Below are 16354 nucleotides of genomic sequence, written 5' to 3' on the forward strand. Positions count from 1 at the left end.
AGAAGTCAAGAGAAGCAGACAATACTTGAATGCCCCAATACCGTCCAATACCATGTTACAAAGTCCAATCTAAAGCTTAAGCTATTTAGACGGGGACCATTATGAATATAGGGCCCACTATAACCCTGTATCAATAAAGTGTGGGATATATTTCAACGGGTGTCATAGTGCACGCCACTTGAAACTTTTCCCTGGATGCATGGATAATTTCATCTTTTTCATTGTTCATCCATATTGCATAAACCATTTTTCAATCTAATTATAGAATCAGGGATTTTTTATTTTTTTTTAGAATTGTTGTTAAGTCCTCTGTTAATATAAAAAATAATTACATGTTCACAACATGTGTGTTTTTTGTTAGTTCTCTTACCGAATTCTTTCGTATGTCAACCATCTATCGGTGAGTGTATAAATGATCTGTTATGCCGGCAGTGGATGTTATAAAACTCCTTGGTCTAATACCTATGTTAGGTATCTCACATCACTTATCTTTAGGGTTTGTCCAGGCTATATGTATACATACAGTTTCCTTTAAGCTTTTGGATCAGACATTTTTACATGGTGTCAGAGCTAAACACCATTCCTAATGCCCCATCTAATTTCATTGGGACTGAGGTTATTGTTTGTCTTATTCCTCATTCGTCAGTTCCACATGCTGTTCTTAGCCCACATGTGAGAGAGGCTTAAATATCTGACGTTGCTTATCAATGTGGTTTATTTCTGTCTTATATACATGTAGCCTCTGTCCATCTAATAGAAGCTTTTTGGTTGGGTCTTCTAAGAACCTGTGTTGCAGTCATTTCTTCTAAACGTGCCTTGTAAAAAGGCTGTTACAGAAATGTAGCAAGACTAAGACTCTGCACCCATTCAGTTTGAGTAAAGTGCTCCTTTGTTTCACATTGAAACTTCTGATGTGGTAACAGGTGAAGTTGTTGGAGCATTCTCATTTTCTGTTGGACATGGTGTGAACGTCTTGAAGAAGATCGCTTCAGCAAGGTTGCTGCATCCTCCATTTGACGTCGGCAATGTTGTGACCTATCCACTCAAAGGACGGGTTTGTTCTTTCAGCCCAGTTTCTAATTGCTGTTTTTACTAGTTACGTGTCTTTTTAAAATTTTGTGATGTGTTTGCTTGAATAGGTTCAGGATAAGAACATTGAAAACATCCAAGAGCGTGGAGTCCTACTAGTTTCCACTTCTTATTTTGAGAGAAAAACTGGTGTCAAACTTACAGAGGATGCAGAAAATGAGGGTGGATCTGACAATGATGTAGGCTTCTGGGTAGGTGCTGACCCAAAAGGTGCATGGGAATGTATACGTTCATTACTTCCACTGTCAGTGGTCCCAAAATCACTTGAGGATGACTTTATTGCCTTAGAAGTTGTTATGAAAAATGGGAAGAAGCATGCAGTTCTCAGGAGCCTGGTCGCAGTCATGAATGATTCTGATGTCAAACTGGAGATTGTTGTGTGCTCTTTGTCTTCAATTCAAGGTAGCAGTAATTCGTCCAGTACCAGCAACACTCTGGTTGAAGAGGTTTTTGAAAACCAACGTTATCATCCAATATCTGGTTGGGGCAGCTCACAAAATACTGATCCAGGACGCTGGAGCACCAGAGACTTTTCATATACATCCAAGGTTAGCCAGAAAAGTGTTATGAGTTCTTTTCTCATGTTAATTTATATTCCTGAATGAGTAAGGAGTAGATCTTTAACATCCGATTATTTTGCATTGAAGGTTTTCTTTGAACCACCCCTTCCACCTGGATGCAAGTGGATATCTACTTGGACAATTGATAAATCCCAGAGCGTTGACAGTGATGGTTGGGCATATGGACCTGACTTTTCATATTTAAAATGGCCTCCTACTTCAAAGATGAAATCTCCTTCTGATGTTGTGCGGAGGAGGCGTTGGACTCGTACCAGGCAGCAGTTTGTACCACAAGTCCTAGATCATCTGAATAGTGATGTCATTGCTGTAAAGCCGGGATGTTCATCTGTTGTACCTTGGAGAAGTACAGTGAAAGATTCTGACCAATGTTTACAAGTTCGCCCATGTTTTAACCAGCTTCAGAGCCCCTACTCTTGGGGCCGTGCTGTTGCCATTGGTTCAGGCTACACCAATGGTAAGGAACAGCCAACCTATGATCAAGAAATCCTCTCCAAACAGAGTACCCCCAGGCAGGGAGATAAATCTCAGAATTTCATCCTTAAGTTGAATAGACTGGAGAAGAAGGATATACTGTTTTGTTGTCCTAGCACTGGGAGTGAACAATTTTGGCTTAGTGTTAGCACTGACGCCAATGTTCTTCACACTGAGCTGAATGCACCTGTATATGATTGGAGAATCGGTGTCAACTCGCCTTTGAAGTTGGAAAACCGGCTTCCATGTTCAGCAGAGTTCACTGTTTGGGAGAAAACAAAAGAAGGGACCTTTGTCGAGCGACATCGTGGTGTTGTCTCTTCGCGCAAAGATGCACACATATACTATGCAGATATCCAGAAACCATTATATCTTTCTCTGTTTGCTCAAGGCGGTTGGGTTTCAGAGAAGGTGAAGTGCACTTTTGAACTTATCTAATGTTTTCATCTTCCTTGGAATGATCTGACAGTTGAGCATTAATATCATGTTGCAGGATGCCATTCCTATATTGGATGTATCATCTAATAACCGCATTTCATCATTTTGGATTGCTCACCAGCAGAGTAAAAGGTTTTCCCCTTCTCATAAACGAGATCGTTTGATCTTATTATGCGTGTTTAGTCACAATGAAAGTCTTATTGAAAGAAAGTTGTTATTTATTTTTATTTTTTTTGGTGAAAGTAAGAGATATATTGGGAAAAGGTCAAACTGTACAACCAAACGGCTTCAAAAACTTACACTCAAAAATACTTAAAACTTACACTCAAGAAAGTTGTTATTTGTTGGCCAAGAAAAAAGAAAGTTGATAATTTGTTTATTTAGATTATTTGATGCTCATTCTTTGGGTAAATCACCTGCACTTATAAAATTATGACTAGCCCATTGCAGCTACCATGTAAATTCTTTCTGTCATTCTTTAAAACAGATATTGTGCACTGCGTTATGAGATGATATCATTAAGCACTCAATAAGTATTGATACTGATATCTAAAGAAGGAGCTCCTTTGCACATCTTCCTCCCTGAATGAACTTTTGGGTGGCAACTTCAAGCTAGCCACAGTGTGTGCGTGGGTGCTATTAGTCCTTTCTAGTCTACTACCGCAAGAAGTAACCTGTGGAGTGCCAAGCTGGACGTGACTTCTGTTCTTTAAGTTGATAAGATTATTTTGATCATTGAGTTTACTTTTCCTCTCATGTAGCAAGGACTCGCAGTTCATCTTTATATGCCATAATTGTGTTATTGCAAAATAAGACAATTTAATCAGATATATTTGAGTAAACAAGAAAAAATATTAAACAGGCTATATGGCATTAGATGTATGACACATTTAACAGTTGTTTTTTGTATATGATTATATACAACTAATATAATTCTATATTAAATGTCTAGACATATCGTATGAACACACAAAAAGACAAATTAATCTATTTTAGTTTTATTGTGTAAATGGATTAAGGGGGTTGATACTTGCATGACAAGATAATTTTGTCTATGTTGCAATGATAATTAAGCTCAATCCAAACACATTTAGCTACATTTGCCCTATTTTTGCTTTGTTGATCAGCCTTGTTTTGCTCAAGTGTAATTGTACATAGTAACGTATCTTGTCTTATTTGCAGGAGGATACGTGTGAGCATTGAACACGACATGGGAGGAAATATTGCGGCACAAAAGACGTTAAGATTTTTCGTTCCATATTGGATCACTAACGACACCTGTCTTCCTTTAGCCTATCGGATTGTGGAAATGGAATATATGGAGAATGCCGAGGCAGATTCCCTTTCGCTCTCTAGAGCAGTTAAATCTGCAAGAACAGTCCTACGAAGTCCCTCACATTCATTTGATAGGAGATATTCCAGCCTAAAGAAGAATATTCGAGTGTTAGAAGTCATTGAGGATAGCAGTCCAATGCCTAGTATGCTTTCTCCACAAGATTATGGGACTCGCAGTGGATTACCATTTCCATCTCAAAAAGATTCATATCTCTCACCCAGGCTTGGTATTGCTGTTGCTGTTGGTCCTTCTGAAACTTACAGTCCTGGAATTTCTCTTCTTGAGTTGGAAAAAAAGGTCAGTTAAAATTTAAAGGATCATCTTGTGCACATTGTATCTGTGATCTATGTTTTTTTATAAGTTCCCTTGGCTTCCCTGAAGCCTGTCTGTGTAGTAGCTTTGTTCCTTCTCCTGCATGGAGTGTAGGGCAAAGGAATTTTTGGTTATTTTAAGTTAATAAATATACTGTTGCAGGAAAGAGTTGAGGTGAATGCATATTGCTTGGACGGTGCTTATTACAAGATTTCTGCTCAGCTGAATATGACCTCGGACAGAACTAAGGTTGGGATCTACTAATGTTTACTTTGTTTGAGCCTCATCACGAAACTTATTGCCAATAAATCTTGCTCATTGGGTTTTCTTTTGGCTGGAAGCAGTTTAGTTCACCTAGCTTGTTCTTTAATGTTTCTCAATGTATTTTCTGAGGTCAAGTCTCTCGTTGGTAATGTATAGATTCGGCACAACTATAGTTAAAAGGAGGCTTGTCTTCTAGCTATCTGCCCAGCTTATTGGAGAAAGGGACTTCAGCATAGGGAACGTGATATTCTTGCATCTAGCCCTAAATGAATTTAGTTAGCTGTGGTGATAGATCATTTAATTTAGCTGGCTACCAGCAGGTGATCTATTTTATGGAAACGAAAAATCGGGTGTTGCTAGTAAACATATTAAAAATTCTTAAAGTTGATAGAGGCTCTTACGGCCTTCCAAGTTGTGCTTTCTAACAAACTCTGAGGAAGTCTGTATTGACTTTTCTGCAGGTTGTTCATTTTCAGCCACACACTGTGTTCATCAACAGGGTTGGTCACAGCATCTGCATGCAGCAGTGTGATTCACAGTCACGATCAGTGGAGTGGCTGCATCCAACTGATCCTCCAAAAACATTTAAGTGGCAATCTTCTGCTGAAGTTGAATTAATTAAGGTATCTCATATGATAGGGCATCTTCTCTTATATGGTCATCGTTTCGTACTTTTCTCATTAGAGAATATTGATTTTGCTACAGTTGCGAGTGGACGGGTACAAATGGAGCACACCATTCAGTGTTTCAAGTGAAGGTGTGATGCGTATTTTCTTGTTAAAAGAAAGTGGAAATGATCTAATGCAGCTAAGAGTTGAAGTAAGAAGTGGAACAAAGAACTCCCGATATGAAGTTCTGTTTCGTCCGAGTTCATTGTCCAGTCCTTACAGGTGATCTTCTCTTCTTAAATTTCTTACCAGAATTAGCTGTCATCCTCCTCATTGGTTTGCCTGTAAAGCCTGGAACATCTGGGAAAGTAGACATGCATTTGCAATGTGTGTTTTGTGAGACTATTATCAATTCCGTTCTTTTCCTGCACTTTTGAATTTCTCTGAAATATTCACTGAAAGTCTTCTTATGTATCATATCTAGGAACTTAAAGTGGAAATGTCAAGGTCTATTATGTTAATATGCTGCTTAGAATGAAACTTTTGACCTGTTATTATTTTCCTTTTTCCTGCTTTTCTGTCAGAAACTTCTCTTTTGCATTATCAGAGTACAAACCTCTGCTTTCTCATCACCTCAATAGGGCTATTCTTTTCTCCTCTTTTATTGTTAACATTTTTTAATCTCTAATTCCAGGATTGAAAACCGCTCAATGTTTTTGCCTATTCACTTCCACCAAGTAGAAGGTGGCAGCGAATCTTGGCAGTGTCTTCTTCCAAACTCTGCTGCTTCTTTTCTGTGGGAAGATCTTGGTAGAAGACGCTTGTTGGAAATCTTGGTAGGTGGGGCTAATGAAATGGCATCTGAGAAGTACAATATTGATGAGATTGGTGATTACCAGCCCATCCATGTGGCTGATGGGCCTGTCAGAGCTATACGAGTTACTGTTCTGAAAGAGGAAAAAGTCAATATTGTGAGGATCACTGACTGGATGCCAGACAACAGTTCTTCCACAATTATGAGTAAAGGCATTTCATTGCCACTGCCACATGTTTCTAGAGATGAGAAAGGCCAACAAGTACCGTCAATTCCTGAGGATGAATTTCATGTTATTGTTGAAATTGCTGACTTTGGGCTATCCATTGTTGACCATACTCCTGAAGAGATATTATATCTGTCCATCCAGAATCTTTTGCTTGCCTATTCAACTGGGTTGGGCTCTGGAATCAGTAGGTAGGTTTTTCTGCTCTTGTACATGTGGATGTCTGCACTGCTGGCCTTGACCTTCCTTTTCCACCTTGGTACTAATTAAATATGTGCGACTTAGTAGCAAAAATGACATGTTATCTTCTACTCTGCTTGAGCCAAATTTGATGAAGTGACTTACTTGATATGAAGAGGAAAATAGTGGCTGATGGAAGTGCTTCTGAACCTGAGTCTGTGATGCAGAGTTTGACACGTGAGACTTGCGGTGATAAATCTTTTAAAAATTTTATTCCACTTCTTTGGTAAGAGAGATTTTCCTGTCTTAAGATCAGACAATGTGAGGTTACTTTTATGAGGGGAAAATTAGAAGATAGAGGTCATGAACAGACTTTTTACCGATGACAGGACCGTAGAAGATTAGCAATGTGAAAGTCGCAATGCTCTTTTGATAAACAACCCTTGGTTTAATATTCTTTTTGGAGGAAGAAGAATGTTCATTGCAACTGTTAAGGGTCTGTTTGTTTAAATTTATAAATAGCAAAAGGTAGCTTTTATGCTTCCCGCCAAAATTTTAAATATTACTCAAGCTAAAAATTCTGTGTAGGTCTATGTGTTTTAGATTTTGATAGTTTTCAAGTGTTTAGGTTTAAAAATTAAGGTCAAAATGAGTGCCTCACAAGATTTGGAAAAGCAAAAAGTAGAAGTAGAAGTCACTCCTGACACGCCCTAAGTTAACTAGTTGCTATTCTGGGTTTTGTGTTGGTAGCACCTGAAGCTGGATTGGGTAGGTGATATATATTGTCCTCTCTTCAGTTGAAGCAGGCAGTAATGGCATTGCCATTGCCAAGTCGTGTGTCTTTATTGTTGACAGTACTGCCATGTTTGCTGCTTCTTCTGATGAGCAGCTAATTTTTCTGTTGCAGGTGCAAACTACGGATGCGTGGATTGCAAGTGGATAATCAACTTCCTCTAACTCCAATGCCAGTTCTCTTTAGACCACAGAGAGTCGCGGAGGAAACTGATTATGTCTTGAAACTGTCCATAACCATGCAATCTAATGGATCTCTTGATTTATTTACATATCCTTTTATTGGAGTCCAGGTGAGTGTAACTGTTTCGTGTTTGGTTGCTTGATGCTTGTGAGTTTTTCGAGCTTTACTAGTGACACATCATCTGACTGCTTCCCTTTTCTCATGATTAGGGGCCTGAAAATTCTGCTTTTCTTATAAACATTCACGAACCGATAATTTGGCGCCTTCATGAGATGATCCAGCAGGTCAACCTTAGTAGGCTATATGAGACTAAAACAACTGCTGTTTCAGTTGATCCTATCATTCAAATTGGGTATGCAGCAAGCTTATGTGATATTTTAATGATATCTTTCCTCTGTTTAAAGTTGCCTGAAACTTGCTGAGTTATCTGAAATGGCAGGGTTCTCAGTTTGTCCGAAGTTCGATTCAAAGTATCAATGGCCATGTCACCGAGTCAACGGCCAAAGGGTGTACTTGGGTTTTGGTCATCCTTAATGACTGCACTGGGGAACACTGAGAATATGCCTGTTAGTCTTTTCATATTTGTATTCTCTTTGTACTAATTTTCTTTAGTTATGTCCGAATCTAATATTTATACAAATCATAAATAATCATCTCACCTTAAATTCCTGAAAAGAAGGAACAATGGGAGGAAACGTGTCTCACATTGTGACTGTGCATATTAGGGACAACCCATCATATCTTCTGTTTTATTGTGCACCATTCTTCTTTATGTCACTTTTATATGGTTCTCAATGTGATTGACTAGTATGTTGGCTGCGTGAGATCTCTGATTTTCCAGCAGTGCACTTAAATTCTTCTTTATGGCGTCTGTTAGAGCCAACTCCTTGGCTGTCTCAGTATCAGGGTATAATCTTGTTTGAGCGTCAAAAAGGATACTTTGGGTGAGCTATTGGAGAAACAGTCATGCTTATGACTAGTGAAGATAAACTTTAAGTTCCATAATTTTGCATGGTATAAGTTTGATTTCCCACATCAATCCTTTTGTTCAGGCAGCTTACCCAAAATGACTGTTGTTCTTGTCTAGTTCGTGAGATCTGTGGGGTCACTCATGGTCCTAGGGTTTATCCACCTAAGGAAAAGAATATTAGTTTTTTTCCTTGTGTATTCTCTGCTGCAATAATAGATGTGGAGTTACGTCCAATTATAACAAACTGAATCATGTCTCAGGTGAAAATAAATCAAAGATTTCGTGAAAATGTGTCCATGAGGCAGAGTTCTATGATTAGCAGTGCTGTCTTAAACATAAGGAAGGATCTTCTCAGCCAACCCCTGCAACTTCTCTCTGGTATGGATATATTGGGTAATGCAAGCAGTGCCCTTGGACATATGAGCAAAGGTGTAGCTGCCTTGTCAATGGACAAAAAGTTCATACAGAGTCGCCAAAGACAGGTATATGTTATTCACTTAGCCTGTTAACTTTGGTATTATTTCACTACCCAAGGATGTATGAATCTGCATGTGTAATTAAAGTCTGTTAGGAAATATTGAAATATGTGAAACTCAAGTCTCAAATGGGTGGGAATGTGGATGTATGAATCTGCACGTGTAATTAAAGTCTGTTAGGAAATATTGAAATATGTGAAACTCAAGTCTCAAATGAGTGGGAATGTGGCATCATGGTCTAGGATCGTCTGGCTTCAGGCCAATTTGTTATACTGATATAGGAGACTAGCATGGAGACCATTAAGTCTACGCATTGGTACTCCACCTCCAAGTCTGGTGAGGTGGAGGTTCAGAGAAGTTTGCAGTCAGCATGGTTGGCCATGGCCTCTAAAACACAACATCACTCAAGTTATACATGTGAGACACTGGCTATTACCACTGTTCTGCCATCATGTGGATAGGATGCAGGAGAAAGTTGGATATGTGAGAGCCTCTTCCAACATTTGGAGCAGTTTAGTGTCATTCGTGTAAACATTCTTGCCAATTGTTGAACCTAGGGATTTCTTTCTGGGTGTTTTCTAGCTAGATCTTGTGTCTTTTTTTTTTTTGGGTCATTTGAGGATGATGTAGACCTAAGGGTATTGTGGCAGCAGCTCATGAGAATTGTCAATGGTAGGTTACGGGTAGTGTGCATCTTTGAAGCATGGCACAGGATAAAGTAGGGATGATCGAGTACTGGAGGTCCTGATCCAGAACTGAGAAACTGAACTGGCAGTTTAAGTACTGGTCAGTTGTAGGACGGTTCCACCAGGAGCACCCCCTTTTCTTTTTCTAATTCCTGAATATTAATTTCAATTAATTAAAGTTGGCCTAAAATGGTAAAACAAAAGGGAATTAGACAATAAAAAGGAACTGAAAATGGGTTGGAGGAAAAAAATGAAATAAAATTTGGAAAGGTGGCGCAGGATATATTGTAATCAGGGTTTTCAGGCCGATGTGAGCTCAGTTGCCTTTGCTTTTGGTACAATAGCATAGCACTTTTAGTAGACCAGGACCACTATTGCAAGACTCGAATCTGACAACCATGTTTCAACTGATTAACACCATTTACATCATCTTTTGAGATAACAATGTCATTCACATGGACCACCATGGAAATATACCTTCCAGATGCGTAAGTAGGTATCATCGTTGCGGACTATCATCTTTGTGAAGATGACATTTAGCAGTTACATTGTCTATAAGAAATATCCTCTTATGTTTTGAAGCGGTGTCCTGGTTTAAGATAACTTGAGTAGAATGAGCTTATCCTGCTGGCTGAAGGACTGAATGGTGCTTTGCTTTCTACTGTTTTGGGTTGTCAGTTAGGATCTATCCCAATCATCTACTTTTTCTTTTTTGATTTTTTTTTATCAGTCACGATCATTCACTTAGGTCTCCCTTGGGGCGTTATTTTCAATGAAGTGTATTTGGCAAACTATTATTTAAAAACTTGAGAAGCGGTTACCAAGTTGGAATATATACTTTTTCTTTCGAAAGGTGGAAGACTGACCCAAAGCACACTCTCCAACCTTCCTATGTATTATATCTCCGGTTGGAGGCTTTTCTGAATAACGTCTTGCGGGGCTATACCAGTTTTGTTATTTTCTTGTGTCTTCATCATTTCACTATTTACTGGCTTAGCATTTCAACTTTTGGTCACACTTCTCAATAACTGTCTCAATTTTCTCTTCAATGCGATCTTTGCAGGAAAACAAGGGTGTAGATGATATAAGTGATGTTATTAGAGAGGGAGGTGGAGCACTGGCAAAAGGACTATTCAGGGGAGTCACTGGCATACTGACAAAGCCTCTCGAAGGAGCAAAAAGCTCTGGCGTTGAGGGGTTTGTTCAAGGAGTGGGGAAGGGACTAATTGGTGCAGCAGCCCAACCCGTGAGCGGGGTTCTGGATCTTTTGTCGAAAACAACTGAAGGTGCAAATGCCATGAGAATGAAGATAATTTCTGCTGTTACTTCTGAAGAGCAACTTCTTCGCCAGAGGTTACCTCGTGTGATCAGTGGCGATAATTTGCTTCGACCTTACGATGAGTTTAAAGCTGAGGGACAGGTATTCCTTGTTTGAAATTTTTTTAGTGTTGCAGCAGATGAAATTTATTGACAAAACAAAAGTTGAGGAGCAAAACTTGCTAAATGCCCAAGTAGACCCATGGTATCTATTTTACCATTCAACAAGATCCCAATTTTTTATGCTGAGTTCTACGTCTATCCAAAGAGATTCTTCTTTTAATTTTTAACAAAACCAGATTATGAAGCTTTGGAATTTGGCATGTCAGTTTTGGTTTTTCTGAGGGCTAGTGCAGAATATGTGGAAAAAGAGCTAAGAGCTTGATTGGGCTTCCATTAGGAGCGTCTTCCATAATGTTGGTTCATTTTGTTAGAATTATGGCTTCTTGACTTTTTGCTTTGAAGTTCTGGATCAGATGTAGCATGTGTTTTGATGTAAATGCTATTGTTGACCTAGACTCCTTATACCATAGATGATTGTGCGCAACGGTTGGCATCCCCTTGGTGCCTTTCAGTGGTGCACTTTTACCGTGCAAACAAAGAAACAAAAAGGAGCAGCAAAAGAAGAGCTATTTAAAACAAGAGTTTCTTGGAACCCAAATACAGTAAAAGAATGCATTCCAAGAAAGCTTGAATAATAGTTGAGGAAAAGGCATTGCCTTGAAAGTAGAAGTAGCCCAAGTAGTTTAACATTTCCAGCAGGCTATACTTTGGAGGAGATAGGACAGCCAACCAGAAAATAGTATCTATCTTCCATGGCAGACTCACACAAGCAGCAGGCGGAGAAGCTTGCAAGTTCCATTTCAGTTGTCTATCCTTGGTAGCTAATCTATTATGCATGGCCAACGAGGAAATAAAACTATTCCTGGTTATACAAGGACTGAACCTTTACCAGTTTACGTCTCAGCACCTTCAAACCCTTAGGCCTTGGAGAGTTTCAACCACTCCCTACTGTAAATTCACTGGATATAAACAATGTCCAGGAGACTTTGGCACAACAGAGCCACATAGGAGAGCTTGAATTTGCATCAAAGGAGACCATCTTTAGACTGAAAACGTAGAACAGAATGATACAAAATCCTGCTAGCAAAATGCTTTAGCATGGGGCCTGGAGGATGCCTATCATGATGCCATAAAGCAAAATGATCCCCTATCTACAGTGATGTACTTGATATAAGGTTGAGCAGCATCTCTAAGCTTCAGAAATTTCCTCCAAACAAGCAAAGTGCTGGATGAGACAGTTGAAGTCCAAAAAGGCCTGTCCTTCAGCTTGTACATTCTCAACCAAGCAAACTGCATGGAACCAGACTGAGTAAAGATTAGCTGAATACAACTCATAATACAAGCTTTATCTCCGCTGTTTTGTATTTTTAAGGCCAAGTTCTCCTCCTCCGTAGACAAACAGATATATCTAAATTCACTTCAGCCCTTTTAGCATGAGAATTACCGGTTCTCCACAGGAATGCCAGAATTTCTGCTTAATAATCTAGATGACCTTCTTAAGAAAGATGAAAACATTCCCCAATAATGGACAAAGTTTGAATAATAGAGCTAATAAGTTGCAGATTTGTTGCATAAGCCATCTCTTAGGAGTCCAAGAGTTGAACTTACTAGTAGTTCCATCTTTCAAAGGCTTGGAAGCTTGCAATCATTTTCAGTAAGGGCATAATTTATCTGGTTAAATTGTTCGCATTAGAGAAGAAATAGCAATTATCAGACAATGGTTGTGTAATCTATTTATCTTTATGGTTAGTTCATGTTGAAGAGAGCCATGTACTTCCCGATATATTTTTGATGGTCAGATCTCTAATTAATTTTCGCCCATTGTGAAGGTTATCTTGCAGCTGGCAGAATGTGGTTCATTCTTTGGCCAGGTTGATCTTTTCAAAGTACGTGGAAAGTTTGCATTATCAGATGCATATGAAGATCATTTTTTGCTTCCAAAGGGAAAAATTCTTATGGTCACTCATCGACGAGTAATATTGTTGCAAGTAAGTTGATGCATATCGTGATGGCAGATAGTGCTTTCCCATGCCTATGTACCACCCTGAAAGGTCTATAGTGAAATAACATTGCCTTTGTGTTCTATATCAGCAACCATCAAACATCATTGCGCAGAGAAAATACAACCCTGCTAGAGATCCATGTTCTGTCTTGTGGGATGTGCTCTGGGATGACCTGGTGACAATGGAATTAACTCATGGAAAGAAAGACCAACCCAAAGCTCCATTTTCGCAGCTGGTTCTTTATCTGAAAACTAGATCACCAGAATTTAAGGAGCAGGTCCGTGTTATAAAATGCAGTCGTGATGATACCCATCAAGCTCAAAAAATATACTCTTCGGTTGAGAGAGCAATGAGTACTTATGGACCGAGTAAATCAAAGGTTTGCACTTGTTCATGTGTGTTTGTCTAGAATTTACGATGCTTTACATGCATTCATGACATTGGAATTGCCTCAGTTGTTTAGGCAGGCTTTAGGCTCCTTTAATTTTCTAAATGACTGCTTTTCTTTCTAATATAACATTTGAAACTTCCTGTTTTCAATAATGCTGCTTTACCCTACTTGATTTCAATATGTGCATTAAAAAAAAATCATCTTGATGTGTTAGCCTGAATGGCCGAGCCCATTCAGTAAGATAAGGATTGTGTATTTGTTGTTTCTGTTGTTGTTGAAGATGCTAAGGCATCCTTGAATGAATTGGCATTGTTTGCAACAAGTTGCAGGAAATGCTGAAAAACAAAGTCAAAAAACCATATTCCCCTATCAGTGATGGCAATGACGGTGAAATCAATCCAAAGGAATCAAATAGCATGTGGTCTCCCCAACAGGTTCCTGTGTCAGTACCTCTAAATTCTACTTTTGGAAGCAGTCTACTCTGAATTCTACTTTTGGCAGCAGTATCGGTTAAAAGTAGAACTCAGCCCAGAGGAGGTGTGGATATAGCCTCTCCCAACATCAAGCCAGTGAATTGAGATTATTTGATAAGATTTTGTTCCATAGTGCACCAAATGGTATGCCTTCTCTTTTATTTTCTTGGCTTAAGAACTTATCTCATAAATATATGAAGTTTTAGAAGTGATGTAGGCACTGAACTTTAGTGAATTTTGCAATGAGATCGCTGAACTTCAATTTCATTCACCCAATATACTAAACTTTAATCTATTCACCATCGATGCACTTATGATTGCAATACGGCCAATTTTCTGGTGTGTCATTGACATGGTGGACACATGACCAATGTTTGGGATGCCACGTCATTGCAAAGTGTCTATCGTGGTAGCATTTCTTCCAGAATTTGGCCAAATTCGAGTCAAAGTGCATCAATTGCAAGAAATGTAAGTGTAGTAACTTGGGGTGGTTGAAATCAAAATTTGGTGGTTTCATTGCAAATTCCACTGAAGTTCATTGACCACCAGCGAATACCATCTTAATGGAGCCTTGTAGTAAAGTTTTGGACGAGTTTTTTTTTTTTTTTTTTAAATTACCTGAATTTGTGACCTGTGGAATGTTGATTAATTCTATTTGACAACAGCCAAACATGAATGGGGAGAGAGAGTTATAACTGATCTTCCTGCTTGCATAAACACTTGGCATGCTCTGTCTGCTTGCATAGTCACTGCATTTTGTGGGAAGCTAACAAATCAGTAGTATTAGTGTTTGCGCTCCGTGCAAATGATCTCTCTCCATTTTAGGGGCAAGGGGGTCTCTTCCCTCGCTGGGAGTTATAACTGATCTTCCTGCTTGCATAAACACTTTGTATGCTCTGTCTACTTGCATAGTCACTGCATTGTGGGAAGAATGCTAACAAATCAATAGTATTAGTGTTTGCTCTCTGCGTGAATGATCTCTCTCCATTTTATGGGCAAAGGGGGTTTCTCCGCTCGCCAGTAATCAACTTTTGTTTCACTATTTGAAAGTGGCAGGTGTTGTACACCAAAATTTTAGAAGATGATTTGTGTATATGCTGGCTGACTCAATTGCATTATGTTCTTCAGATGCTGCAAGTGGCATAAAAATGCAGAAAGGCCGTCTCCTACATGGAAATGAAGATCTACATCTTCAAGCTCTTCGAGACAGAAAGGTAATCCAACTAAGAGATGGCATGAGAACCTGTATAGCCCGTTTTCTAGTACATATAAGTAGAGTCATACATGTAAATGCACAATTGTTTCAAGCCCTTTCGTCGGGCACAAAAAATCACATGGCTAGTTTGTTTTGAGGAGGGGGGGAAGGGGGAAGAAAGAATTGTAAAAGATCAATCGCTTTATCCCCAATCGGATTATGCTCTCACTTATAAACATATAGTGCTTCTCGATATAGTGATACTTTTTAGGTAAATTAGCCTCACTGTAAAGGTTTCTGCAGAAAAAGAAAATCTCTCTGTATTTAATAATCTCCTCCTTACTCAATGACTCCTTGACTTTCTTATATCCTTTCGACTCCCTGAAACTGGCAGAAGCCTGCATACTTTGATATAGAGATATATCGAAAGGGACTTAGATATGCAAAAAGTATTGCTAATTACCTATGACTATTACTAGTAATACTAATAAGTTGCTAATCACATAGTTCAAGGTTCCCTTATTTTGCGACATTGGCTGGATGGAGACTTTCAGAAATTTAATTACAATAGTTCAAGGTTCCCTTTATTTGTGACGACCCGTGTTCCTTGTCCATTATTATATGCTTTATTTCCGGGCGCATTTCAATTTTTGAAAGATTTAAATCAAATTCAAATATAAATGAAAAAAGAAAATCAGAGGAAATCCCCGTTGGAATGAAATTCGGCTATTTTTACCCCTTTTTACAAAAAAAATGGAGAGATGAATGAATGTATTTTTTATTGGATTGGATTCCGCTGGGACTGACGGGGCTCGAACCTTTACCTTCCGCCTTGATAGGGCGGTGCTCTGATTGATTGAACTACAATCCCAAGAAGATGAGTTGTACAGCCTAAAACTTCTTTAATTCTTTTTGATCATCGAATTTCATTCGAACTATTTTGTTTGGTCATGTTGTAACAGAGATACGAATGATATAGTCCCGTTCGTTTCGCGGAAAATATGGATTTTTGAAAAATATTTTTCAAGAAATCATTTTTTAGGAAAATGTAATTATTTTCAGTGTTCAAATGAAACTTAAAAATGAAGTGAATATTTTTCGTTGTTCGATAAGGAAAACCTTTTTCTGCATATACTCTTTTTCATTTATTTTTTTAAAATGTATTTTAAAAAATATTTTTCGCTTGTTCGGTGATGGCCGGGACGCCATCGGCGAGGCTCACCGCTCCCAGTTGGTGAGCACGAGCGTCGAGCCTCGCTGGTGGCCGTCTTGGGCCATCGCCAAACAACGAAAAATATTTTTTAGAAGTGTAAAACATTTTCCCTAATTTAAAAGATTTTTTTTTCATGCAAGGAATTCATTTTTCATTAAACAAATGCCCGGAAAATATTTTTTAAAAACATTTTCCCTATTTTTTTTTTCTTCATGCAAGGAAATTTTTCGAAAACAAATCTGGAAAATTGTTTTTTTAAAAATTATTTTTCG

At 38.6% G+C, this 16354-nt stretch overlaps 1 protein-coding gene across 1 annotated transcript in view; it reads left to right on the top strand.

Moving 5' to 3' along the window:
- LOC104415270 overlaps positions 1–15216 on the top strand; it is a 56474-nt gene extending 41258 nt beyond the window's left edge. Inside the window, 18 exon segments of the mRNA XM_010026538.3 lie at positions 924–1054; positions 1140–1637; positions 1737–2552; positions 2635–2711; positions 3762–4212; positions 4390–4476; positions 4953–5114; positions 5197–5381; positions 5794–6330; positions 7227–7404; positions 7505–7647; positions 7735–7861; positions 8526–8747; positions 10491–10847; positions 12637–12795; positions 12899–13189; positions 13531–13818; positions 14803–15216. Coding sequence (XP_010024840.2) covers positions 924–1054; positions 1140–1637; positions 1737–2552; positions 2635–2711; positions 3762–4212; positions 4390–4476; positions 4953–5114; positions 5197–5381; positions 5794–6330; positions 7227–7404; positions 7505–7647; positions 7735–7861; positions 8526–8747; positions 10491–10847; positions 12637–12795; positions 12899–13189; positions 13531–13686 — 4577 coding nt within the window. The 3' untranslated portion in view covers positions 13687–13818; positions 14803–15216.
- Positions 15217–16354: the final 1138 nt, after the last annotated feature.

The sequence above is a fragment of the Eucalyptus grandis genome, chromosome 3 (assembly GCF_016545825.1).
Source record: "Eucalyptus grandis isolate ANBG69807.140 chromosome 3, ASM1654582v1, whole genome shotgun sequence".
In the NCBI taxonomy this organism is placed as follows: domain Eukaryota; kingdom Viridiplantae; phylum Streptophyta; class Magnoliopsida; order Myrtales; family Myrtaceae; genus Eucalyptus; species Eucalyptus grandis.